At 39.7% G+C, this 27,826-nt stretch overlaps 1 protein-coding gene across 1 annotated transcript in view; it reads right to left on the bottom strand.

The window, feature by feature from the left end:
• Positions 1-27,826, bottom strand: part of LOC149289189 (transmembrane protein 131-like) — a 69,226-nt gene that overhangs the window by 18,762 nt on the left and 22,638 nt on the right. Inside the window, exons 4-11 of the mRNA XM_089490860.1 lie at positions 20,549-20,617; positions 12,964-13,087; positions 10,371-10,487; positions 10,133-10,255; positions 3,612-3,692; positions 3,344-3,494; positions 2,728-2,784; positions 1,962-2,023 (exon numbers count right to left, since the gene is read on the bottom strand). Of these exons, the coding sequence (XP_089346986.1) occupies positions 1,962-2,023; positions 2,728-2,784; positions 3,344-3,494; positions 3,612-3,692; positions 10,133-10,255; positions 10,371-10,487; positions 12,964-13,087; positions 20,549-20,617 (784 nt within the window). The remainder of the gene's footprint in view (positions 1-1,961; positions 2,024-2,727; positions 2,785-3,343; positions 3,495-3,611; positions 3,693-10,132; positions 10,256-10,370; positions 10,488-12,963; positions 13,088-20,548; positions 20,618-27,826) is intronic.

Here is a 27,826-nt window from a genome sequence, read left to right as displayed (position 1 = left end):
TACACCAAAACAATACACACAACATTTTTATATTTGAATTTTAAGCTAAACAAATAATTTTAGAAAATTAATACATTTTAATAAACTTGATTTTAAGCAAATCTAACCGAACTTCTGGTCACTGAAGGCATTCTGAAACCATATTTTCGCAGCCATAACTTAATAATAGGATTACATGCACTTTTCCTCAAATATATTTGTACAATATATATTTATTACAGGTGGCTGGCAATCCTAAAACGCTATGTTATAAACATTTTATTATAATAATTATAAACACATTCTAGTTAGAAAGAAAGAAAAAAAGGTGTGTGTTATTGAAAACATTTTCTCGGTTCAAGTCATTGCATGCTATGATGCTATATAACTCAACAACAACAACTCAGACTACAAAAAGCAACACACATACAGCATTAAAATATACAAACTGTTTTGGTTGGTGCGAGGAGTCTTTAACATAAGTATTTTAAAAACTGGTCAGAGCATGAAACATATTCATTTTCAAGCCAGCTACACTTATCGAATGTCATTTCTAAAGATCTAAGGTACGCAACACACCATGCGTACAAGCTCTAAATGCTTCATTAGCCTAGGGCTTGGGACGGCCATAGCTGAAGGTTATATCCAACTCATCATTAAAACATCAAAACAAGACTCTCTTAACACAAAGACAACAAACAGAATAGTACGGAGCAGATCTGCACAGTTTCTGAAGACTGTAGCTGGCTGTAAAGCATTTCTTCCCAATTCTTTCTATATTGAACATGCCATATTTTTATATACCTTTATAATATCAGAGTTTTGAAACAATTAAATAGAATGCAAGAATCTAGAATTTTGGAAACTGCTATAAAAATTTGGTTTTCTGTCCTCATACAAGCGATGAGTTTCCTTGGTAATACCGGCTGGCTAAGAAAATACGTTGCAGAAAGTGTCACAAAATCACCTCGCTGACTGATCCAAAATGATGAGATGTCACAGGACCATGCAATAATAGAGATGGCTACTGTGTGAAACTACGAGTACCCAGGTTCGGCAAGCTAATCACGGTGAAAGTGTGGTGTGCACGCGTGTGCCCAAATGTGTTTCACGCCCTGTGTACTGTTGTGTGAGTGTCCGTTTCGGAGTTAAGCAGGGCTTGCCCCCGCCACATAGGCAAAGTAGGCAGGTGCCTACTGATCAGGTTGGGGATGCTGCAATTACATTTTTTCCATCAGTACATCTAGGACACTACAAAACCCATGGCTAGCTCTACCCACGAGCCTACTGGGTCTACAGAAAAGCATACAATGTCACTGTCAACAGCTGCTCTTTCCTATACTACTGAGAACCCCAAGTGCCTGCTCACTTCTAAAGCTGAAAATGTATCTCCATAGAACAGTGGGAGTAAAGAGCTGTGTGCCAGCCCAAACAGCAACCGCTGAGCAGTATGGGATACTTGTAATATCACATTTAAAATATACGATTTAAAAACGAGCCATGGCTTTTTATTGAGGAGGCCACATAAGCCAATCACACTTTGGATCTTCAGTGGTCTTAAATCAAAATGCATAGTGCAGAACAAACATATTTAATCTTTAGTTCTCTTCAGTATTCTAAAATTAATGTTGTTGGAACTAACGTGGATAAAGGCTTAGTTGGAATAAAAACCTTTATTAATAGAGTTTCCCAGCGAAAACTATTTCTGAAACTACCGTGGGCTTTTCTTTACAGCTTAGCCACCCCAATGAAAAACGCATGCAAATAAGTGGTAGAAACTAAATACACGTGTACCCAAAAGAAAATGAAATATCGCAACCGACAGCAGGAATAACCCCTGACTATGGCTGCTACGTGCCCATCAATTTCCCCAATGACTTCAAGCTTCTAATGATCTCAAATACCAGGCAGAGTACTTTTAGTTTATGTAATTGCCGCTTTATTGAAAAAGAAAAATATGGTTACATGCTGATCCTACTTACTGTAATTGGTACATCTTTCATTCCTGAATTTAACAAATGGAGATTTAAAACTTTGGGTTGATCTGTAAAGGTTGAAAGAAACACGTTAAAATACAGAGCCTTGTTGCGCGATTGTGTGTTTTTGTTCCCCTAAATTTGTGGGTTATGTTATTTCAAAACATGGATTGGGACCAGACACATGCATGCATTATAGAAAGGAAGAGGACTGCTGCTTCCATAAATCAAGTTTTTTTCTCTCCAAAAGAGATGACTGCTGTAAAACCTATTTTTGTATACCTTGCAGTGTACATCTTAACGGTCCTATGGAGATGCAAAGCGGTAAACCTAGTGCAGACACCAGAACTTCCAACATAATGCTCATGCTGTATTGTGGACATTTCCCACTGCCTTTATACATAAATACCTTTATTTGTGTACACACAATTTGACAGTTGTTCAGTATATCAGGTCACCTTGCCGGTAATATGTGCTATATCTTCCCGTACTACACGTGCTATCTTTCAGAGCCAACTGTGCATGGACAAGCTGCGGCACAAAGGCACCGCAGGCATTTTATATTTACTCCTCCGCTGTCTAGTTCTGGTACAGTGTGCACAGGTCAGGGTTTAACGTATTCTGCAAAGGCACGGGCCAGATGTAACTTAAAAGCTTATGTGCTCTCAGTAGAATATCCAAGAATGGTTTAATGGCATTGGGGATGCCAGTAAAGCTTCTTGCTAACCGATCAACTACATATATTACGTTTCACTCAAGCAGCTGCTCATACCTTGTGTTCTTAATGTGCCAAAATCTAGCATCTCTGCTGACGAATAAATTCCTGGCGCTGAAAAGAAACAACATTTTACACAATCACTTCAAGAAAATTGGTGATCAATGGCAAGAGTTTTAACTCTGTCCCACCATGTAAGCAACCAAGGCAACTGTATAGCCCTAGAGGCTGGTGTGGGCTACCTTCACAAGATTATTCAACCTTTTCATGTTTTACTATGATGGCCAAATAAAAAGGTATTACCTTCAACTACAGACTCAAGTGCTTGCAAGGAGGGGGACACATTGCTCCACAACCCTAGAGTTGGCCTTAAACTAGTCTTTCGTCATTATAATGGTCTTAGTAGCCCTCTCCATTTAAGAGACTTTCCACACATAACTTTGCACAAGGTAGACCATGCACTCATTTAGGACCATCTAGTTCTCTCAGGCAGGTGCACCTCAGGAAAAGCCCACACAACAGAGCCACTCGTGCCAAATGTTGGCTAACTTTGATGACAGCTCATAGCCAAACACTTCATGGGGCCACGGGACCTCTTGTTTGATTTAACAATCCCCTAAATATATCTCGTTTGCTGTTCCTATATCGCCGTATAAACAAGGTGAAAACAAACCTGTGGTGACTTCTACCTCCACAGGCAATATAATAAATTCAGCACTGTCTGAAGCATTGGTTTTAATCCTAATGAAGGCAGTGTGATTGTCGGCTTCCCGCGACGAGAAGCTTGCACGCATGACACCTTTTGTTTCATAGGGTGGGATTTCCTGAAAATAAAACGGCAAACCATGACTTCGGGGCACAGAAACAACAATAATGACAACAATCATCATACAAATCATGTCCACTTATCGCTCCTTATTTAGGTCTAGAACCATGCTCACCCACAGCTTCCTGGTGCCTCCTTGCTGGCCTGTAGGAAGCTCTAAGTGCAGATCTCCCCCACTTGAGTACATTTCTACCACCTGTTAACAAAATAGCAGTATGTCTATATTACTACACACACAGAAGGAAAAAAATACCAAAATGCTATATTATAATAATAAATATTTTTTTTTATAAACAGGGATAAAACACAAGTACCAGTATTTAACCCCTTAAGGACCAGGCTGTGTTTTACCTTTTGTACCATTGGGACCGAGGCTGTTTTAACACTTTTGATGCGTTCGTGTTTAGATGTAATTTTCTCTTCACTCATTTAGTGAACAAATTATATGTTGTTTTTTTCAGGACTTTCTTCAGATACCATTGTTTTAATCATATTATCTAATTTCCCATAAAAAAAAATAATAAAATGATGAAAAATGTAAAAAAAAAAACCAAAAAAAAAAAACAAAAAACCCACACATTTTCTGACTTTTGCCCCAAAAATCTTTTACTCATCCAAAAAAGCTAATGAAAAAACCTACTAAACATATTCTACTATTTGTCCTGAGTTTAGAAATACCCAATGTTTTTATGTTTTTTTGCTTTTTTCTGCACGTTATGGAGCATTAAGTACAGGTAGTGTTTTGCTATTTCAAAACCATTTTTTCCAAATCTGGTAATTCTTCCTCCTATGTGCCATTTCGGGTATCTTTGAAGCCAGCCAATGCAATTTACCCCATCAAATCATATATTTTTGAAAACTAGACACCCCAAGGTATTTCAAATGCTAGAATTTTAACTCTTTCCATGCACTAATTCTACCACCAGTCTTTGTCAAACTTTGTGGTAGTAATTTATTTTGTGTTTTTTTTATCGCTAAAATTGCTCTTCAGGTATGGATTTACAGCTCCAGGTATACATCACTTTCAAACAACACCCCAATATGTGTTCAGCAACATCTCCCGAGTACAGTCATACCCCCCATGCATGGGTTTGTCTTGTTGTTTGGGAGGTAAAACGCCACATTTTTTTAACTTGGAACTTCTGGTCATTCTGCCCCCATGTCCTAATAGGACCATCTTTGAAGCCAGCTAATTCAATTTACCCCATCAAACCATATATTTTTGAAAACTAGACACCCCAAAGTATTTCAAATGCTAGTATTTTAACCCTTTCCATGCATGAGATTCTACCACCAGCCTTTGCCACACTTTGTGTTAGTATTTTTTTGGAATTTTTTTTTTTTATTTTTTTTTTAACCCCTTCGTGACAAAGGCTGATTTTACTTTTTGTACCCTTCGTGACAATGGCCGTTTTAACATTTCTGCGCTGCTCGTGTTTAGTTGTAATTATCTTCTTTCCCGTTTACTGAACCCACACACATTAGATATTGTTTTTTTCAGGACAAGAAGGGCTTTCTTTAGATGACATTGTTTTGATTGTGTCATATTATTTACTATTAAAAAAAGTATAAAATATGGTGAAAAATTTAGAAAAAAATGACTGTTTCTAACTTTTAGTTGAAAAATCTTTTACTCATCTATAAAAGGTAATGAAAAAACCTGCTAAATAGATTCTACTATTTGTCCTGAGTTTAGAAATACCCAACGTTTTTATGTTTTTTTGCTTTTTCTACACATTATGGGGCAAAAAGTACAGGTAGCGTTTCGCTATTTCAAAGCCTTTTTTTCCAAATCTGGTAATTCTTCCCCCCATGTGCCATTTCGGGTATCTGCAATGCAATTTACCCCATCAAGTCATATATTTTTGAAAACTAGACAGCCCAGGGTATTCCAAGTGCTAGTATTTTAACCCTTTCCAAGCACTAATTCTACCATCAGCCTTTGTCAAACTTTATGGTAGTCATTTTTTTTTGCATTTGTTTTTTCACACACTTTACTTTAGGTATGAATTAAAAAGTTCTCGTATATGTCACTATCACAAAACACCCCAATATGTGTTCAGCAACATCTCCCGAGTACAGTCATACCCCCCATGCATGGGTTTGTCTTGTTGTTTGGGAGGTAAAACGCCACATTTTTTTAACTTGGAACTTCTGGTCATTCTGCCCCCATGTCCTAATAGGACCATCTTTGAAGCCAGCTAATTCAATTTACCCCATCAAACCATATATTTTTGAAAACTAGACACCCCAAAGTATTTCAAATGCTAGTATTTTAACCCTTTCCATGCATGAGATTCTACCACCAGCCTTTGCCACACTTTGTGTTAGTATTTTTTTGGAATTTTTTTTTTTTATTTTTTTTTTAACCCCTTCGTGACAAAGGCTGATTTTACTTTTTGTACCCTTCGTGACAATGGCCGTTTTAACATTTCTGCGCTGCTCGTGTTTAGTTGTAATTATCTTCTTTCCCGTTTACTGAACCCACACACATTAGATATTGTTTTTTTCAGGACAAGAAGGGCTTTCTTTAGATGACATTGTTTTGATTGTGTCATATTATTTACTATTAAAAAAAGTATAAAATATGGTGAAAAATTTAGAAAAAAATGACTGTTTCTAACTTTTAGTTGAAAAATCTTTTACTCATCTATAAAAGGTAATGAAAAAACCTGCTAAATAGATTCTACTATTTGTCCTGAGTTTAGAAATACCCAACGTTTTTATGTTTTTTTGCTTTTTCTACACATTATGGGGCAAAAAGTACAGGTAGCGTTTCGCTATTTCAAAGCCTTTTTTTCCAAATCTGGTAATTCTTCCCCCCATGTGCCATTTCGGGTATCTGCAATGCAATTTACCCCATCAAGTCATATATTTTTGAAAACTAGACAGCCCAGGGTATTCCAAGTGCTAGTATTTTAACCCTTTCCAAGCACTAATTCTACCATCAGCCTTTGTCAAACTTTATGGTAGTCATTTTTTTTTGCATTTGTTTTTTCACACACTTTACTTTAGGTATGAATTAAAAAGTTCTCGTATATGTCACTATCACAAAACACCCCAATATGTGTTCAGCAACATCTCCTGAGCGCAGTGATACCCCACATGAATGATTTTGCCTGGCTGTTTGGGGGCGAAAGGGCCATATTTGGAGCGTGCACATTTTTCAATGTGGAACTTTGGCATTTGGGGATCCACTGCCCATGCCCTATTTGGTACATCTTTGAGCCGGGCCATTTCAGTGTGCCCAATAAAGCCATATATTTTTGAAAACTAGACACCCCAGGGTATTTTAAATGCTGGTATTTTAACTCTTTGCATGCACACATTTTACCACCAGCATTTTTTCAAAGTTTGCAGTAGTATTTTTGTGTGTGTATTTTTCCCACACACACCTACTTTATGTATGAATTTACAGCTCCTGGTATATGCCGCTGTCACACGACACCCCAATATGTGTTCAGCAACATCTCCTGAGTACAGTGATACCCCACATGCATGGGTTTGTCATTTTTGGGGGGAACTAAAAGGCCACATTTGGTACGTGTGCATTTTTCGAATTGGAAATTAGATGTGTGGCCATCCTCCCCCCGTGTTATTTGGGACATTGTTGAATCCGGCCAATTCAATTTACCCCATCAAATCGTACATTTTTTAAAAGTAGACACCCCATGGGCATTTAATATGCCAGTATTTTAACTCTTTCCATGCGAGAATTGTTTTAAGCTAATGTGCTAATTTTAGGACTTGCTCACAAAAATATATTTTTTATATATATATTTTACATTTTTTTTGCCTTTTTTAAAACATTTTTAAGATTTTTTTTCAATTTGAAGATAGTGACATCAGAGGGAAATTATTTTTACATTTTACTGGTTTTTTACTATTTTTTTTCTAATGATTATTAATTTTATTTTTAATTTATTTTTTTCTAATCACACCGATTAGAAAGCTGAGCTCCATTGACTTGCATGGTTGAATGCAGTACCTGTATTCAACCTGCAAGTGGAGCCAGAGTTCTCTAGAGGGTCAGGAGACCGTTTAGCGAACTTTTTCGTCTTTATTATTTTTTTTCCCGGGTCGCCGCCATCTTGCTGATGGCGAAGATCACCGGCAGCTGCGGCTGTGACCGCTCTCCGGAGCGGTCACAGTCCATCAAGAGGTAAGTGTTTGGTGTCGCTGGATGCCTCCTGATCGAGGCATTCCAGCGTCACCATTTAAGTTTAGGAGGTGATCGCCTCCTAAACGCTTTTAAAACGGGCGTCCGCCGCCATACATTGTATGGCGGATGTTGACGCCCCGGGGAGGGGCCAGACATGGCCCCTGATTCCGATCATGGCGTTGCTGAATGCCTCGAGGTCGAGGCATTACAGCAACGCCGTTTGGGTAAAAAAAAAAAAAGAAATCGATCACGGATCGATTTTTTTTACCCGTTTTAACAAATGACGGTCCTGGCACGTCATTTGTCGTTAACGACATGATTTTCCGTGACGTGCCCGGACCGGCAATTGTCATCAAGGGGTTAAACAAATTGTACTTTGGGTATACATTTATAGCTCCAGGTATACGTCACTATCAAACACCACCCTAATACGTGTTCAACAACATCTCTCGTGTACAGTGATACCAACCCATGCATGGGTTTGACTGCTGTTTGGGGTTAAAAGGCCACATTTGGGAAGTGCGCTTTTTTTCCCCCCTATTTTGGTCAGTCTGTGCCTATGCCCTATCTTTGAGCCTAGCCACTATAATTTACCTAATAAAACCATATATTTTTGAAAACTAGACACCCCAAGGTACTTAAAATGCTAGTATTTAACCCTTTCCATGCATCAGATTCTACCACCAGCCTTTGCCACACCTCGTGGTAGTATTTTTTTTTTCACACAAATTGTACTTTGGGTATAAATTTATAGCTCCAGGTATACCTCACTATCAAACACCCTAATATGTGTTCAGGAACATCTCCCGAGTTCAGTTATACCCCACATGTATGGGTTTGTCTGGTGTTTGGGGTTAAAATGCCACATTTTGGAAGTGCGCTTTTTTACCCCCATTTCGGTCAGTCTGTGCCTATGCCCTATTTGAGCCCGGCCACTCCAATTTACCCCATCAAACCATTCATTTTTTTAAATTAGACACCCCTTGGGTATTGAAATGCTTTTATTTAAATTTTTCCATGTCAGGATTTTTGGGAAGATACAGCGCTAATTTTAGCACTTGCTCATAATAAACTTTATTTTTTTTATTTTATTTATTTTACTCTTTTTGGACTTTTTTTTAACATTTTGCTGGAACTGGATAGTTCCTCTAAAGCATAATAATTTTTAAATGTTACCATGTTTTTTTTAAGCTCTTTTTTTTTTTTTTAAATATTTTACTAATCACATAGTGATTAGAAAGCTGGGCTCCATTGACTTGTATGGTTGAATGCAGTACCTGTATTCAACCTGCAAGTGGAGCCAGAGTTCTCTAGAGGGTCTGGAGACCCTCTAGCGAACTTTTTCAACTTTATTTTTTTTTTCCCGGGCCGCCGCCATCTTGCGGATGGCGAAGACTGCGTGCAGCTGCAGCTGTGACCGGTCACAGCCCGCCCTGGGGTAAGTATTTGGTGTTGCTGGATGCCTCCTGATGGAGGCATTCCAGCAACACCATTGAAGTTTAGGAGGTGATCGTTGAGCGCCTCCTAAACGCTTTTAAAACGGGCGTCCGCCGCCATACAATGTATGGCGGATGTTGACGCCCCGGGGAGGGGCCAGACATGTTTAAGTCTCATGACGTGTCAGGCACGTCATAGGTCGTTAAGTGACCGTTTTGCATGACGTGCCTGACCCGGCAATGGACGTTAAGGGGTTAAAGACACTCCAGCCACAATGTGTATTTTAATACATGACAAGAGGTCCCTTTAAAGTTTTGTGGCGTCCCTCTTGTAAACAAGCATGTGTGGAAAGCACCTTGAATGATTTTAATGGGAGTGCTTTCATGCCACTGACCGGCTAAGCCAGTCAGCGGGGCGAAACATTGGAGCACACAGGGGATTGGGAGCGCTGAAGGTGCAGCTTCTGCTATATATATAATAAATTCCCCAGCAAAAGTTTAGACGGTTAAATAAAAATTATTTCTTGGAAGGGTTTAGGTATTCAACAGCATTAGGCATTCTGTTTTAATGGTGATTTTTGTTACAAGAGTATTAGGTTTAGCAGAGTAGGTGAAAAACCACCTCTTACTACCCCAATGGATATACATATATATGCCCCCGTCGCTAAATCAGGGTCAAGGTGACACTTAGAATATATAAGTATGTACATCCAGACTTTTTTGCAGCCCTCGGCAGTTTATAGAGTAAAAATAAATAAACGTTCATATACACGATATAAAAACTATATACTGAAACACAAGGCCCTACTTTCCATAAAAGTGAAAGAGGAATCACAGTTTAACATACATATGGTAAAAATGAAACCTGAACAACAAAACGAGTATGAAAGCAGAATAAAAAAGGAAGCCCCCGTGAAAATGTAAAGGGACTTTCGCTATTGCATACATTAAATGTGCTGGCGCGTCCATTTACTGGCCAGCTGTAACATACAGAGAGAGTTCACAACCATTAACAGCCCTTTTGTGTACAGAACATACCTGTAAAGGCTCACTGTGGGGATTGTGAATATTAATTAAAGGTGAAAAACTGCTATTTACAGGAACTCTTGCACCAATGAAAGGGCGCAGACGATACGGGTTGGGGATCCCAACTCCAAAAACCTGCAAGAAATATATATTTTAACACAAAATAGGTCAAATTTGAACAGAATAGCAATCCAATCAAAGCAGGCTCATGTTGAGAGGTATTAAATAATATGAATGGGTCCTTTCTTACCTGATAGGTAAATACCCCATGATTAGAGGTGTTAATAAATAAAGTATTTTCTACGTTTCCCACTACTCTTGCGAGAAACACCACGTCAAATGACGTATTCCCTCCTGGGAGAATTTTCTGCAGAATAAAAACAAACAAAAAAACTCAGATCAATATTCACAAGGAATATTGGGGGGTTAATAGTACCGTATTTGCTCAATTATAAGATGACCCTGATTATAAGACGACCACCAAAATTCTGAATAATAATTTAGGAAAAAAAAGTCCTGAATATAAAAGACAACCCTATAGGAAAAATGTTTTACTAGTAAATATTAATTCATGTAAACAATTTTTTGTTTTTTAATAAAAGCTATAATAGACAAAATATTTTTTGTTTTCATTTCCTTTTATTTTCCAACCTGCCCCCCCCAGTTATGCACATCTGCCCCCAGGCATGCCTTATACCTCCTATATGCCACTGTGCCCCATGATATGCCTTTTGACCCCCTATGTGCCACTCTGCCTCCAGAAATGCCTTATACCCCTATGAGCCACTATGGCATTTAGGGGTTAAAAGGCATATCATGGGGCAGAGTGGCATATAGGGAGGTATAAGGCATTTCAGGAGGCACAGTGGCATATAGAGGGTTAAAAGGCATTTGTGGAGGCAGAGTGACATTAAGGGGGTTAAAAGGCATATCATAGAGCACTCTGCCTACAGAAATGCCTTATGCCCCCATTTAACACCCCCCCCCCAAAAAAAACTTACCGGTGCTTCTGACTACCTGGTGTGTAGTTGGGGCAGCAGGTAGACGCGATTTGTATGTTACAAACTGTTTTTATATAAATACCGTATTTGATTGAATAGGTCTGACTGAGACTAAGATTCAGATCCCCCGCAGCGCTGCAGGGGACCCGGATCCTCCTGTCTGGTAACCTCCGCTGCTGGTGCTTCTGATTCCCTGGTGTGTAGTCGGGGCAGCGGGTAGACGTCTACGCGATTCGTGTAGGCAACTTCCGCTGCAGCTGGAAGGAGGTGCCGTTAGCAGCGGTGCGGGGAATTCTCCTCTCTGACAGACGGGGAAGGTCTACGCGATAGGCGCACACAACCCAGTCTGCTAACGGCACCTACTTCCGGCTGCAGCAGAAGTTGCCTACACGAATCTCGTAGACGTCTACCAGCTGCCCCGACTACACACCAGGGAATCAGAAGCACCAGCAGCGGAGGTTACCAGACAGGAGGATCCGGGTCCCCTGCAGCGCTGCGGGGGATCTGAATCTTAGTCTCAGTCAGACCTATTCAATCAAATACGGTATTTATATAAAAACAGTTTGTAACATACATATATATACACACACACATTCATATATACACACACTTAACACATAGAAACTATTACGTTCACAAATTAGACAGCTTTTTCTTAAAAAAAAAAAAAAAAAAAAAAAAAAGACATTTGTACGAATTCACTCACATAAATTTATACAATTTTAGGAATGTCTTGGTCCCTCAATTGAGAACCGAGAAGTATAATGTAGTTTCCCAGCATACCATTCTAATTTCAATCCCCTCGTGTCGTTCAAAACGAGCTGACTTTTGAAGTCATTTGCAAGTGTCCTCCTTACTACTCCTTTATGTGAAGTATTTACTGCACTTTCATTTTGACAGCTGCCTTTTACTGCTATTCCAAAAATAATTTTGTAATAAAACAAAGCATGCTCACACACACACTACTATTAAAGTCTCTCAATGCATGGGAAAGACATTTACCGAAGAATAAACAAATGTAACTTAACTACTTCCCAGAGTTGTCTTTATTGCCTAACACCTTAAAATAATCTGAAAGTTCACAATGCACCAATGCCATCCACTGAGACAAGAAGTATGAATATGTGCGGTACATTGAAGACAAACTGTACAAAGTTTATTCGCTCATGCTTGAGCTGTGCAAGAATGAATGAATGAATTTGATTTACACCATGTCAGACTAGCATGGGCCAAAGCTGACAGTACAATGCAGCTCAGGGAAAGCAGTAACAGGTGCCATCCATATAAACATGCCATGTCTTGCGTGACCACAGAGTTGCCAGAAGGACCTTCTCTTCTCCATTCTTCCGTATGTGACTTTGCTTCAGGTGCTGCTGACCTTCAAAATGCTTCTCTATCTCTCCACGATTTAGAAGTTTGCCGTATATATGTTACTAATGAGACTTTGCAATGAAAATCCCAAACTACTTAACAAATATTTGGCACATTCAAAGATACAAATCATACTGCTCGATGCAAAATATATTGGGACAGAATATCACATAAGATGGCCAAACATTTTTTTTGTCCATTTTGCTAATCAATGCAAGTATTCTTTAGTTATTGGCTTTCTTCTGTCTCACTTAACTACTCTCCCTACTGCCTTTATGGACAGAAAACCACTATAAGATATTCAGAACTCCAATTCCGGTCAATGTCTTAAACTGGAGCAGCTAATTGCAAGCCTGCTACTGAACAATTTTTGTAATGATGTTTAATCTTTGGAACAATATGCCGACCATCTTTACAGGCACGGTTAATCAATATGAATTGTGAATATTGTAAGAAAGGAAAAGTACTTACTCTGTTTTGAAAAAATGATGCATGAAAGTGTGAAGTTGTTGCTGATATTGATATTAAAGTAATAGTTTCTTCTGAACTAGGATTGTGCAAGTAAACTTTTTCCATTTTTGGCATTCCCACCGGCCTGGAAGAAAAAGAGGAAAGAAAGAAAGAACAATGATACGGTTGGAAATCTACTGCCTGAAAGCAAATACAAGGGAATGTAAAGACACAGAGAACACAGAACACTGCTTAGATTATAGATTTTATCCTATACATTTGCTTAAGTAGATACTTTTGGAACCTAAGGATATTTAGCAAATGGGATTGATTGCGTGTGTGGTTTTGGTTTTCATTTTTATACATAAGGTATGTGTGGATGGTGAGAATAGGGGGATTTCTTCAGTAACTGATTCAGGATTGAAGAACTTTCATTCCATTCTCCCTTTTTGTTCCCTGTGTTGGTGTCAAGGTTACATTGCCCCATAAATGTTTTTTTTTCTTCTCAGATATGAGCCCTATTGAGAAGATATATTCAATGATATAGCAGCCTTTAAATTATGTATTATCCGCTTGTTCAGCACTTCTTACGGCACAGCAGGTTGTCAACAAGAACATATACTATTGAGAGAAACACCCACACTACTGTTCAAACGTTTAGTCCATTAAAATATCAAATGGATCAGAAATACAGTGCTGATGTTGTTAATGTTGTAAATGACTATTGTAGTTAACTTTAATGGAATATTTTCATAGGCATACAGAGGCCCTTTATCACTCATGTGTTCCAATGGCGCATTGTGTTGGCTAATCCAAGTTTAAGTCAAAAAGCCTAATTGATCGTTAGAAAACCCTTTTGGCAATTATGTTATGCAGCTCGATATTTTTGTTGTTGTTTTAACAAAAACGCACAAAGTCAGCAATGCCAAAAAACAAAAGCAATATCTAACTGGTACGGATCTAAGGAAAATTAAGTGGTTTGCTGTTTGGTCCAAACACATACACAGCAGAGCAACAGAAACTCGCAGGTGTCTAAAGACAGCCCAACAATTCTAACAGGGCCAAGACATAATAAAAGGGGATAACAACAGACATTAGATTCATGCTTCACTGCATACATTAGCAAAATACAGCAAAAAGGGAAAGCACTTACGGTTTCAGACAGCTCTGTGAAAATATGGGGTTAAACTATGTAAGGGTTCACTCATATAGGAGGGGACAGACATGCGTGAATACACGGAGAACAGTGACTGTGTCACACCTTATTGACGTCATTCTTCCCCACCCTCTGACATCATGCTACTATTTTAAAAGCACAGAAAATACCTATTTATATTAACAAAAATATCTGGATCTTTACTAAAATACATATTGTGGTGGCAGCACCATGAGATTTCTGAGGGAAAAACAAGTCTTCTGGCTTGTCTGATGTCTGTAGATGAGTGTTTAATAATACTTCTACTAGCCCTTGATTTTAGTGGAAGGGTTTCCCACCACCTTTACCCACTATAACTTTTGTTATTTCTCGTGCTACCCCAAGCCTCAAGTATTCAGCCAGTATCACAACCTCATGCTGACGAGTCCCATTAAGGACGAAACAGCTGTCCATGAGTGGTGATCTGGCTACTGCACCTCTTACCCGAGTTCTGTAAAAAGGCTGTCCTGTACAGCAGGCAATTACTTTCAAGGGGTCCATGTATAAAGTGGATATAAAGGCAAAAGGTGATAATTGTTCACCTTATTTGCATGCGCCTACCCAGAATCCCATGTGGTGGGGGCAGCACCATCAGATTTCTGAGGGAAAAAACAAGCCTTCTGGCTTGTCCGGTGTCTGTAGATGAGTGTTTAATAATACTTCTACTAGCCATAATATATCAAAAAATACTCCGCTCTGGGGCTTTGATCTATAATCAGTTACTTTAATTCCAAATGTATTAAAGCCTAGAATTGAATACAATATTTTTGTACATGACAAATCCAAAAATCTACAAAATATATTAAAAAACAAAAAAATATTTGTCTATAAGAAAAATAAACACAGCTCTGCAACAGAAGCTCAAAAAATGAAGCATTTTAACGTTTGGTTTTACCTCATGTTTAAAAGAATTTGAACGCTTAAGCAAAAGAGTAAATTTTCTATTGCACTAGGAGTCTTCCACTTTGTAGTCCGACACCTGCACCTAAACCACTACAACGTAAATTATATACACTACCGCTGAAGCGTTTGGGCTCACTCAGAAATATTTGTTTTTGAAAGAAAAGCAAGTTTTGTCCATTAAAATAACATCAAATACATCAGAAATACAGCATAGTTGTTAATGTTATAAATGACTATCGTAGCAGAAATGGCTGATGTTTAAAGTATATAATTATATATACCGTATTGGCTCGGATATAGGCCGCCCCCGTATATAGGCCGCACCCTAAAAGTTTGGTGCTTTTTTAAAGAAAGTTTTTTTCTTTAAAAAAGCACCAAAAAAACATGCTGCCACTCCCCCCCCCCCGAGATATGCTGCCACTGTCCCCCCCCAAGATATGCTGCCACTGTCCCCCCCCCAAGATATGCTGCCACTGTCCCCCCCCCCGAGATATGCTGCCACTCTGCCCCCCCCCGACTTACCGGAGCAGACTCCCGGGTGTCTTGCGGGGCCGGCGGGGGACATCTACGCAATACGCGTATACAACTTCCGGTGCCGGGACTCAGCGGATGTGCCGGCACCGGAAGTTGTATACACGTATTGCGTAGGTGTCCCCCGCCGGCCCCGCAAGACACCCGGGAGTCTGCTCTGGTAAGTCTTGGGGGCAGAGGTAAAACGCATCGTGCGGACGGTCACCGGCTACGGCGATGCGGGTAAACAGCCTCCGCTGCCGATGAACGTCCGCACGATGCGCTTAGACAACCTCCCGTGCCGGCAACCCCCCGTGGAAAGTGCTGGCAGGGGAGGCTGTCTGACCGTATCGGAGAGTAGGATACGGGTCCCCTGCATCGCTGCGGGGGATCTGTATCCTAACCCCGCTGCCTGCCCGGGTCGGGCGCTAGACCCCGAATATAGGCCGCACCCCCACTTTAAAGACTTAAAGTGGGGGGAAAAAGTGCGGCCTATATTCGAGCCAATACGGTATATGCACACACACATGCACACTAAGCTACCATGCCATCATGAAATGATAATACAAGGTGTACAAGCGGCAGAGTGGCATAAACTGCTCTTATCTGCTTTGTAATAATCGTTAAGGTCTGATCCTAAATGACATGTTTTGTCAAATAGGTGTAGAATAAGACAACTCAGGAAAAACTTCGATGATCAAGATCTTCTAGGGCCGATGTGCCTCTCTGCTCACTGCAAAAGCAATAGTAAGCAGGATATTAATAGGACGTCCCAAAGCACAGACTTTCATTTGTTTGTATGGTGAGATTTCCATGCGTTCACGTAACCAGAAGAGAGAAAATGCAAATTAGCCTTTCGGAAGCTGGGCATGCAAAACCGATAATAAAAATAAAAAAGCCTGCCGACAAAGTGCAGTGAACTGTGTACTAACTGGCAGGGTCCAAAATACAAGGGGCGGAAGCGCCTCTGCTAAACCAGACTTTACAAAAGCTATGGCTTGGTAATATATATATATACACATATACACACACACACCTGTAATCTGCCATGCAAGCTCTTTAGCAATTTTTTGCATGGTCAGAGCAAATTCTGTGTGGCCGAAAGTGTTGCCCTTTAGGGATAGCCTTGCATCACTAGGGATGGAGACTAGACCACCGCAAGATTTACGATAAACCATTGTAGACAGTTGAGAGGTGAGAGAGAGAGAGAGACGTCTAAGGAACTTTTGTAAGCACAGCATTTTATCCTTTTATATCATTAGAAAATGCCAGATGGTATGGGTAAATAGACAATTTGACCTGGAGAATGGTACATTCTCTTCCCACCATCCTATGGGGCATATAAAGGTGGAAGATGATGCATGCCTCCATGAAATAATGAATCTTCAACAAACCCTGAGCAGGTCTTCCCTCTTCCACAACCATGACCAATTTCTATAGGTGACAATTATATGCAATAAAGTGTCCATGAAGGCTGGGCTGTAACTACAGAGTGCCTGGAATCTCTTTCTAGACTGTATATCTTCTCCACGTGCCACTATTACAGTAACGCTCAAGTGCCAGTCTTTGTTAAGGAACCAATGAAGCGCACCATCTTATTAATTAATGAATTTGTAACACAGGGCAACATGTTACGGGTTTTAAATAGGGGGAACAAAACAAATGCCAAATGTTGATTTAAAAGGGATTTTATTCACTAAAAGGTGGTGTTTGCATTAGGAAGGGTCAACCGCAGCAAGAGCCTTCTAAAATAATAGCTTGGCTGGCCCTATATAAACACACAAATGTTGAAAGTCAGCTAACCGACCGTATTACACAGCACGTGGGGTAAGGGTTCATCTCTGCTAGCAGGTGTATAGCGAAGTCGGTGAAACTGTATCTCTCCTGCAATCACTGGCCCCGGTGACTATACTTTAAAGCATAATACAACGTCAAAGTGTAATATTTGGATGCAAAATAGACTATTTCGGTACATCAAATGCAAAAACCTTTTACAGGATATGCAGTCAAACAGAAATTCAGACTTGATAATCGGTAAGTGACATACAAGTAGACACACACCTCGACATAGCGTATAACACCCTGCAGCTTAGCTAGGGATAGGCTGCGAGCCAAGAGCAATCGCTATTGCACGCCACTGTGCGTTACGCTTGTACGAGCAGAAAACACATTTGTTTATGTAAAAATAATAACAGTATTCGCCCACATTTCTCCCCTGGTGATAATCAGATGTACAGAGAAGCTTCATTCGTTGTAAAATGACAGTTACTTCTTCATTTAGTAATGTTAGGTTGTTTGCCCGATTGCAGCATGCAGGACCGGCATCGGTTTTCCCATCTGCTCGTTCTGCACGTAAATCTGGACAGTCTATAGCTTTTATACCGATTTGCTTCACAAATGCTCGGGATGGAGAGATAAAGTTAAAGGGACACACCAGCCACCATATGCAATGTTATGATGTGGTTCCTTTGTGCAGTTCATTCTGCAAATTCTCATTATACATTTGTCCCTTTGCACAGCCCTTAGCTAAACGCCCTGCAGGAGTTGCATTTGGGGAATTTAGAATATATATTGTGTGTGTATAGATTTCTATAGGAGCACTTTCCTGCCACCAATCGACAACTTCAAGCAGGCAATCAGTGGCAAGAAATGTCAGATCGGTTTTTTTGTACCTTAATATGTATCCTTCTATAGTAGGGTTGTAGTGGACATTGGGTTGTAATGGACCTTTAAAGCAGCGTGGATGATGTTCTGCTATATCACTTAAAGCCGTAGAACCCTATGATACATTAATACATCATCCAGCTAATGGAAAATAGGAATGCTTGGGAGAGAAGTATTAAGCTGTGACCGAAGGGTTGTTATTATTATTAAGAAACACCTGTAGATACATGTTTGGATGTATTGATCAATTTGGTAGTACTTAAGGACATTGTGACAGAATGACCTGTCATACAGGGGCCCAAGGTACTCAGAGATGGCTCCAGCCTGGCTGCCAAACAGGCAGGAACTCCATTGTTAAACTAATCCCATTAACAGGATGTTTACCAGGGGGATATTCAGTAGCTAAAGGGGATTAAAGGTTGGGTAGTCTACATGTACCTGTTTATTAATGTTAATTTATGTTAATGAAGTTCTGTGGCTATATCAGTCTATGTTTTACACCAATAAACTGTTCATTCCTGCTGTACTCAGTTCAAGGTAGTTGTGTCTACTTATTGGGTACACATAGCAGGGTTCCAAGGTGCGCATGCTGGCTGGTGCTGGAAATTATTCCGGGGACAACAGGAGGATACTGGGTGATCTCTGGGAGTTACTACAGCTCTCTTGGTGAACCCGTTACAGACATCATTAAACAACCAAGCTTTTTGTCCGTGGGGATTAACAATGGGCTTTTGCTAAATATACCTATCACATGAAAATCCATTCCATGACTTAAAATATTTACAAAACATTCTGATTTACAACATCCCGACAGGCATTGTATGCTTACTTATACTTTGCGCCATGTTCATCTGTAGCCCGAAGACAAACAACTCCGATACAAACACTGTAGCCTCAGGTGTAACGACAAAAGCATATACCTGTACTCATGCGAGTCTGCACACGGTAACACGTTCTTAAGTCCCTTGCCCAGTCTGCCATAAAATGTACATCCCGCAATCTTCAGAGCCAAATAGCTAAGCTAGAACCAGCCACAAAGATGTCGCAAAAAAGATCAAAATGCATTCCCACTTTGGTAGCCCACTCAGAATGCCTGCACGACAATGCGGACCATTAGGTTGTACTTGAAACACACTGAAATGTGAATATAAATTACATCTGGTTTTAGTTTGCATCACAAGATTGCAGTTTAAAAAATACTTCCAAAACTACACATACATCTAGTATGTTTTTATACTCACAAATCTTGGGGCAACATTGGTGACTAAATAGCCCAATGGGGTCTTCATTTAAATCTGCTTTTCATCAATATGCGCAAGAATTCTGCAAGGTCATGTGACTCTACATCATATGACCCCAGCAATAAGATTTTTTTTTATGTATATTTAGATTACCAATGTATTATATTTAGGTGGTCTTTCATTTGAAATAGATTTTTAAACAATCATTTAGTTTATATACAAGCGTTCTGAGTTATACAATAGTACGAGTAACCGGAGTTCTAGCCTGGCGTTGCTCGCACACACACAGCAACCAAAGTATGTAAATCAATTTGCACACGTGAAAACGTTACAGTCAATGAAACCAGTCTTTTCTCACGTTATCAGCAACATGTGTGGATACATACTAATATGAGCCGTGTATGGATGTATTTCTATATATGACAAAAGGCGTTCTCTGTACAGGTAGAAAAATGAAATGCCATGTCTAAAAACCCTCCTGTTCCGAATTATACATGTGCAAAAGTTTCCATGTTGTTGGATTGGACATCTCTGTGTGCTGCTGACTCACCATTTACTTTTAATAGCTTGAAGCTAAAACAAAACGCAATGGTGAATGGACATAGATCACAGCAAATTGTACAGTATTGTATTGCATTTTTTGTGTATCCATCTATTGATGTTGTACGATGTTATGTTGACATGGCAGGTTTAGTCCCCTGCTAAAATGGGGTCATAGTTCCATTAAGTAACTCATGCGTCAGGGTGCCTGGTTTTGCGGCGGGGGGATGGCTGTACTTTCCATAAGAGAGGCCACCTGCCCAGCACCGACAATAGCCTCGGGCATATCGCGGATCCGAGCTCCCCCGGTCCCAGTACGCAGAGTACAGCGAGATGATGCCGTTAGTGTGTGTAAGTATGTTACTGGGTGTGTGTGTGCTAGTACGTGTAAGTATATAAGTATGTTTGTTAAAAAAAAAAAACTAAAAACAAAACTGGCTTTTAGATAAGTCATATTTGATAACGCTGTATTTTTACACCTACATATATACAACAGTAAAGCAAAATGTACGCTCGTTGCAATCACACAAATATAAAACAGAGAAGAACTTACTGTTCATGGAAATCCAGCATTGGTGGCTCAAACCGTATAGGTCTGCAGTTCCCTCTGTGTAAGGACACACTGTGGAAAAGAAGACACATCTGTGACACCACGAGTGACAAAACACCCATCCTGGGCGCAGGGCATTCAGCCACGGTGTGAGCGCATGTCTGCCTTAGAAATAAAGGTCCACAAGACTGCAGTGGTTTGTGCGTAAGAAAAAGGGAAGTCGACAAACTTGTTCAGTTGGTGCAGAACACTGAAACGCAGCAACTACCCAACCTAACCACTTAGTAACACTGTTTATAGAAACCACTCGGCCATTGTTTCAAACCACACTTTGTATGACTTACATCAATCAAAACACACAAAACTATATTTTAAGCAAACAGGAGTGTTAAAGTATACAATAATGTCACTTTAAAGTGACAATCGACACCCTCCCATACACACATATTATAATATATATATATTATAATATATATATATACACACACACACATTTAATAACGCAAATTTTGTAAAAACATGTAATCTGTACACCCTTTTTGTTATTGGAGTTAGCAACTATAAGTTTGCAAAAGCAGGGTCCTCTTCTCCTTTTATACATTTGGCCCAAATTAGATACTGGGTATAAGCATATGGGAATGAATGCAATGGTTGTGTTTAGGTGGAAAACTCTTGAAAAGCAAACGTTGCCCACCCAGCACTAAACAGTGCCATATGCAGTTGTGTACCATTGTTTCACATTGTCACTAGACCTACAGCTCTCCCCATTGTTGGTCCTTATGCGATATTATCCTGCTCATAAACGTCACTGAGCTCAGTAAACAGTTCCACTTTTGTTGGTCAAAGAGCTTACTGGCAGGCAATGGGCCCTGCATGCTATTGTACTACACAAAACCATCTTATGTGCATGCAACACACTTTGATAATGAATTACATATATAATTTTATATGGTATTTTTATAGTATGAAACGCTGTTGCAGACCACCACCCCCACAAAGAATACAGTAAGATGCCTAAATAACAATGGAGCTTCACATAAATACAGTATTTTCTAGATTCTGAAAATAAAAAAAGACCTTGTGTCTTATAATGGAGGTCATTTTCATTCAGACCTCAGATCTGCGGCTCTGCTGCACATCCGAATCATTGCAGCATTTTTGCAGTGATCGGTGGCAATGCGGCTTTCCTGCCCAGGAAAGAAGAAAAATATGGCCGCCCGATAATCAATCTTTTGACAGGCACTCCCAGCCATGTGTCTGTCAATAACACCCCCTAAGCCAGATGCAAGTATATTGAGGATTTGACAAGCGTAGGGGCTTGTCACAATCCATAGCCATACATCCCCCAAATTGGTGGGGGTGAATAGGGTGGGTTTAATCTGGCTGCCTTAAGAGTTAGGTATACCAGGATCAACCATTATTTTTTGAATTTATTCATGCGATTACAGTGACCTAAGGCAATAAGTGACAATTCAGTGCTCTGTGAACTCTCCATTGTAAATCCTTCCTCTGTTTTAGACACACTTTGACCTTGTGTCAGAGAGGGAGAGGAGAGGCAGATACTGTGTCCCTGGAACTAAAGTAATAGGAAAATAAAGTAATAAAAGCAATAAATCGTTTTTTCATCTTGGCATCATTTATTGCATTTTAAACAGTAAACAAAAGTCTCTAAAAATGGTCTATAAAAAAAAAAATAAAAAATAAAAAAATACCCTCACTGCCCTTTTAAAGCCACTCCTGGTTGCTTTATATTGAGGTCTTTTCTTTCATTAAGATCCAAAGTTTCAGAGGTTGCCTGGTAATCGAGCAAAGACAGTAAATATGAAGAAAAAAACAAACAAAACACATAATAAAGTGTCTGAACAGAGTAAAAAATCTATTTGACTTACCGCCTCCTGCAATCTCTACTGACTCCCCTAGAGGGCGCTACATATTTCCCCACCAGTTACATTATGGATTAAGCATTTTGTCACAAATGAGATCTGGTTAAGCCTAAACTTTTGCGATTTACCTAAATTGCTGGACGGAATACACAAAACGTACCTGATTTTAGCAACAAGCAATGCATCAGTACAAATGTGTTCACTAGCAGTTTCACAAAAAGGTTGCATAATGAAATCTAAATAAATTAGTTCTTAGAACTGAAAAGATGCTAACCAAATGTTCTATGGATACTGCAGGAAGATTTATGTTGTAGGATACAGTCTGCAGGCTTAGATATGCATTGGTGGTGCATTAAAAAGTAAGAGATGGTCTGCTCAAAAGTCAAAATTAACATCTATAAATCATACATTCTATCCTTTACAGTCGTCATGCAACAATTCTAAAAAGGCACCAAAGTCCATATCCCTTTGGCAGACTGGAACAGTGTTAGAATTGCAGATTTTTTTATTTTATTTATCTGGCCTTGCCTAAAGCAAGGTTATAGTTATCAAGCCTCTTTAACATGAAAATGGTTTTTCAAGTTCACAGTATACAGTATCAAACATTTCATTGATATCTAATCATCACATCAATGGAGCTAACAGCCAAAGCAAGAGAAATCTGATGTATTTAAAATACACACGTATATTATAATTTCCAACCTAAAAGGAACTTTGAATGAACCCTCCAACACCCTGCGCTGAAGTAAATAAGGTATAACATTACTTTCTTGGATTGCATACATTTAGCGTCCGATTAGGGGCAGGGATTATTGCTGGAGTGGTCTGCATAATGGGATTGCATTATTTTAGCCTGTGTTATCACTTTAATGTACATTTAATCAAGTTCAGACTCGTGTCGGGGGGGGGGGGTCCTACCACAATATACAGGACTTGTACTCAGCACTTTGATGGCCTCAGCACTAAATTATCTTTTGACTGGTCTCCTGAAAGCCACACAATCTATTTCACAATGGAATGAAGATAAACTCAGGCTAGAATGTGTTCACCGACTGCCGATATAATGGAATCAGCAGACTGGAAATTTCAGGTCGTTTCCAAATGCAAGAAATTGGACAAGGCTTCTAAAATTACCGAATATTCTGATACAGAAAATCATTTAACTAGGCAGCTTCATTAAAGCAAACTGTTCCTTTCACATGTTGTATCATCACAACTTCATTTATTGAATCCACCTACAGCCTGCTGATTGATGTAATAGTTTTAGGAGAAATTTGGTTTCAAACGGTAGAAATGTGTCAGTTTCCTCCCCATTATGTAATTAGAACTGGACTTTCTACAACATGGCAGATCAGTGTAAACGAAGCCCGTGGCCACTGAGCATTTTTAAAAAGGACAGTCTAGCATCCACGATGGCTGAAGTGTCCCTTTAAGCAGTTTCAGTAATGTATTGTTTTGGCAGGACAATAAATCTGGGGAATATGCCAACTTCTACATACAGACTCTGGACTCTTCTTTTATTCTACAGATATGTACTAATACTCACAGAGAGAGAACCAAAACTAGATAATTCAGACACTTGCATAAACTTGAGTTGCTGACGATTAGTTTGTTTACTATGCATATAACGGACTAAGGTCAAGGGGCAAGACCAGCACAAGCACTTTATGGTGATAATTTATTATACCGAGGGGCAGTTGCATGCTTGTATAAAATGCCCACATCATTTCTCATGGGGAGTACAAGAGGTGATGTCACATATTTATATTTTTGGGGTTAAAAAAAAAATAAAAAAAAATCCTTATGATGTTAAATATAGTTCAAGAGTCAACATTCCAGCTCTGTGCTTAAAGCCGACTAACCGGTAAGTTTGTGAAACGCACCACAACAGGAAAATAAAAGGATTATATTTTCAAATGCCTTTAAGTAACTATCATATCATGGTGCTGGGACAGCCACTAGGTAAAAGGCCTTCTCTCCTATCCTAGGTTTACAACATGGGCCATGGCACAATTAACAGGGTTCAAACAGTAGAAACTCCAAAACACACTCCATTAAGCTTCACTTGGACAATTAAAAGAGCACTTGTGTATCCCAGCATATATCATAGTGACCATTGTGGCTGCCAACATTGGATGGCCTACAGGCTTCACATTACAATGTAGGATGCAGGCAGTCACCCACCGCCTGCACTGGTTCTTGCCCAAAACATGGTCCAGACATTCAGTCAAAGCCACGCTGGAGGACACTGTGTGACTTCTGACCAGCAATATCATACATGTATTTACAGGAGGTTAAAAGGGCAACAGTAGAGACCAGAGTAGATATCTGAACGACTAGTAGCAGGATTATCAAATAGGTAACAGGGGGCCTGGGACACAATGACGGAGAGGAGCTACTGTCAGAAGAGCTAGTCACTGGCACGACTATGTATACGAGCATGCCTCCATGTCCGCTTGCTCATGATAGATAGATATAAATATATATATATATATATATAGATATTCTCAAATGCCTGGGTGACTCGGTATCTGCATATATTCAGGGAGGTCAGTGCTAGTGGAATTAGTTTAGGTTGATACTGAGGTTAGCGTACCATGACCAATTTATTAATGAAAGATTTGTCGTCAATAAGGAATGCCAAAATAATTAAGTACTGACACAGTGCCTTGTTCAACGGTAGCCTAAAGACAAACAGTGGATTAAGTTAGAAAAGGTGTTAATGTTGTTTACGTTAAAATAATGTGTCACAGAGTGTAACGTCTATAAACCACTGTAGCATCTGGTAGAACGCCAAAATTGTTTACCTGTAACTCATGCACGTGGCAGCTTGAAAAATCCTACAAGTTCTCAGCTCCCTTGTCCACTCAAGGTTCACCGACTTGCTTTTTCTTGCTACTGTATACACAGATTTGTTGGGGGGGGGGGGGTTAATCAAAATACTATCAAGTCTTCTATGACACCATGCACAAACACACTTCTGTAAATGTGATCATTGATTTATGTTGCACTTAAAGCATCACAGTGTCTTTCAAGTTCCATTTCTAAAATATCAGAGGTCAAAGAGCAGACCGGTTGCTTGGCAAGCTGAGACAGGCAGAGATCCCAAAGAGACTAGTCCAAAATGAACCGGCTACAGGAAATGTTTGATATATCACAATGACTACATGATAAAAATCTATTCAGAAAAACCATTTGTTGGATCCTACATAAAATCCTTCTTACGTGCCGGTTTCTGTCATAACACAGTAGTAAAGCAACACAAATAATGTATAAACCAGGCTATAAATATGTTTTCTTATCCTTAAGAAAGCAAGAAATCTCTGATAAACCAGATGACTTCTCCATAACGTCAGTGTGGAAATATTTCAATAAAATATGAATGCCAAACAGCTTGCAAATCTCCTTCAAATCAAAACGAGCATAATAAAAAAAACACATCCATAGAAGGGATAAACCAGCATTTATATTGGAAATTCAGCATTTTTACAAATGTACAGCTATTGTTTTAGAGTTGGAGTAAGACTTTTTATGGAACTTTCAAGAAAAAGATCCTCGAGTGTGATACCTCAGAGACACACCAGCAAAGGGCAGAAATCTCCACTTGTGACCCGCTAAAACAAAATCAGAAACAGTTAGCAGATTAGAGACAAGAGCACCAGTTGGCTAAACTGGACAGATTTCTACACAAGTAACATCAGCGCAGCATTGATACAAAAAGGACGGTGTCAGAAAACCGCCTCTTTGGACCAGTGCAAAGTCCATCATCACGGCGACCAGACATGTAGCATTAGCCAACTCATGTCTATTGAAGCCTAAACAGGCAATCCCCAGATCATCGGTTAGTGGTTATTGCCGTTATAGCATTCTCTGCCAATTCAGAATACGCTGTTTTAGGAAGTGAGAATTTTTTTGGGTAAACTTACTATTAAAAATTAAGAGGTCAGGGTACCCACTGCAAGCCAGTTTACAATCTAGAGAACGTGTACGTAACAGTCATTTTTATCTGCTTACTGGCACTGCTTTGAACACTATCAATAAACACTACCTGCAATAAAACGAATGTCGCAGCATAAGCACTGACCACGATCCAAGCCCCTGTTCAGCATTTCTTTTCTTGGCGTCAAAGGATGGTACAAGCTGTGACTGGCAGACTGTCCGCACATGTTGGCCAAATATATATCTGGACGATCGGAAAGCTCTCATGCATGTAGACGGCGTGCTTTATCAATCAGCTTGTGTCCAGGCTAATCAGTGAACAAAAAAAAATAATCTCAGGAAAACCGGTCCAAAATGCGGTGTAAGTGCTCATTAACCCTTTTCACAGCAAACACACTTCCGTGGTGTAAAAGGCGACAATTTAATGGGTTTCCAGACTGATTTTTTTTCAACTGAAACCACGTCCAAACCACAGTTCACATCTGATGCCTTTTGTGTAAAAACAAATGTACCACATAAGCACACAGTAAGACACCATAGCTGTAAGCATGTGTTTGTGTTGTTGGCACTCAGGAATGAGAGATATTATACAAATAAAAAAAATGGAGTCATGCCTGAAGCTACATGCAGGGGCGGCCAGACGATGGAGCCGAGTGGGGCAACCGCTCCAGGCGGCACTTTTTTTTTTTTTTTTTTTTAAAGCCGAGAAGAGAGAGAGGGCGCCGAGTGGTTTTATCTTACCAAGTTGTCAGTACCCGCTCGGCGCCCCTCTCTCTCCTCTGCGAGCCCTCGGTCTCGGTGCCGGCTTGTAATGTTGAGCGCAGGAAGATGACGTGATTTCCGGCGCTCAACATTACAAGCCGGCACCAAGACCGAGCAGGGAGACTCGCCGCAGGACTGCTGAAAGGCAAGTACGGGGGGCGGCATTTTAAACTTCGCCCCAGGCGGCATTTTGTCTTGGGCCAGCCCTGGCTACATGTGTTTTTACTATAGGCTCTACTGTTAAATAACAATGATGTTTTCTTATAGCTCAGACTGGCAATAAACTTGCTTTACATTTTCTCAATTTTTACTATTATTTACACAGCTCCCCCACACACACGGAAAAAAATTTCTTCAAATACATTAGCCATAAAGGTTTAAAAATATTAACAGCTGACAACGCTCTTCTCAGAGAAAATCTTATTATGATTTACATGTACGCATCATTATCATCTTATTTAATATCATCAGGGCTCTGGAGGGTTTCCTTAAAAAGAAACAAGTGTCATGTGTACAACACTGTGCAGATCTCTGGGTATCCCTGAACAGATCATCTTTCCCACTTAAAGCTCCAGAGCTCCAGGAGATGAAACCTGAAGAGTAAACAATCTCTATGCATTTGCTTTATTTACAACAACCCCCCCTCAAAAAACCAAGGACAAATATATGGCTCAAGAGAAGCGTTATTAGCACTTGT

Source organism: Sceloporus occidentalis, unplaced genomic scaffold (assembly GCF_023333645.1).
Source record: "Sceloporus occidentalis isolate IW3139 unplaced genomic scaffold, rSceOcc1.0.p SCAF_47, whole genome shotgun sequence".
In the NCBI taxonomy this organism is placed as follows: Eukaryota; Metazoa; Chordata; class Lepidosauria; order Squamata; family Phrynosomatidae; genus Sceloporus; species Sceloporus occidentalis.
This window is presented reverse-complemented; position numbering and strand designations above follow the sequence as displayed.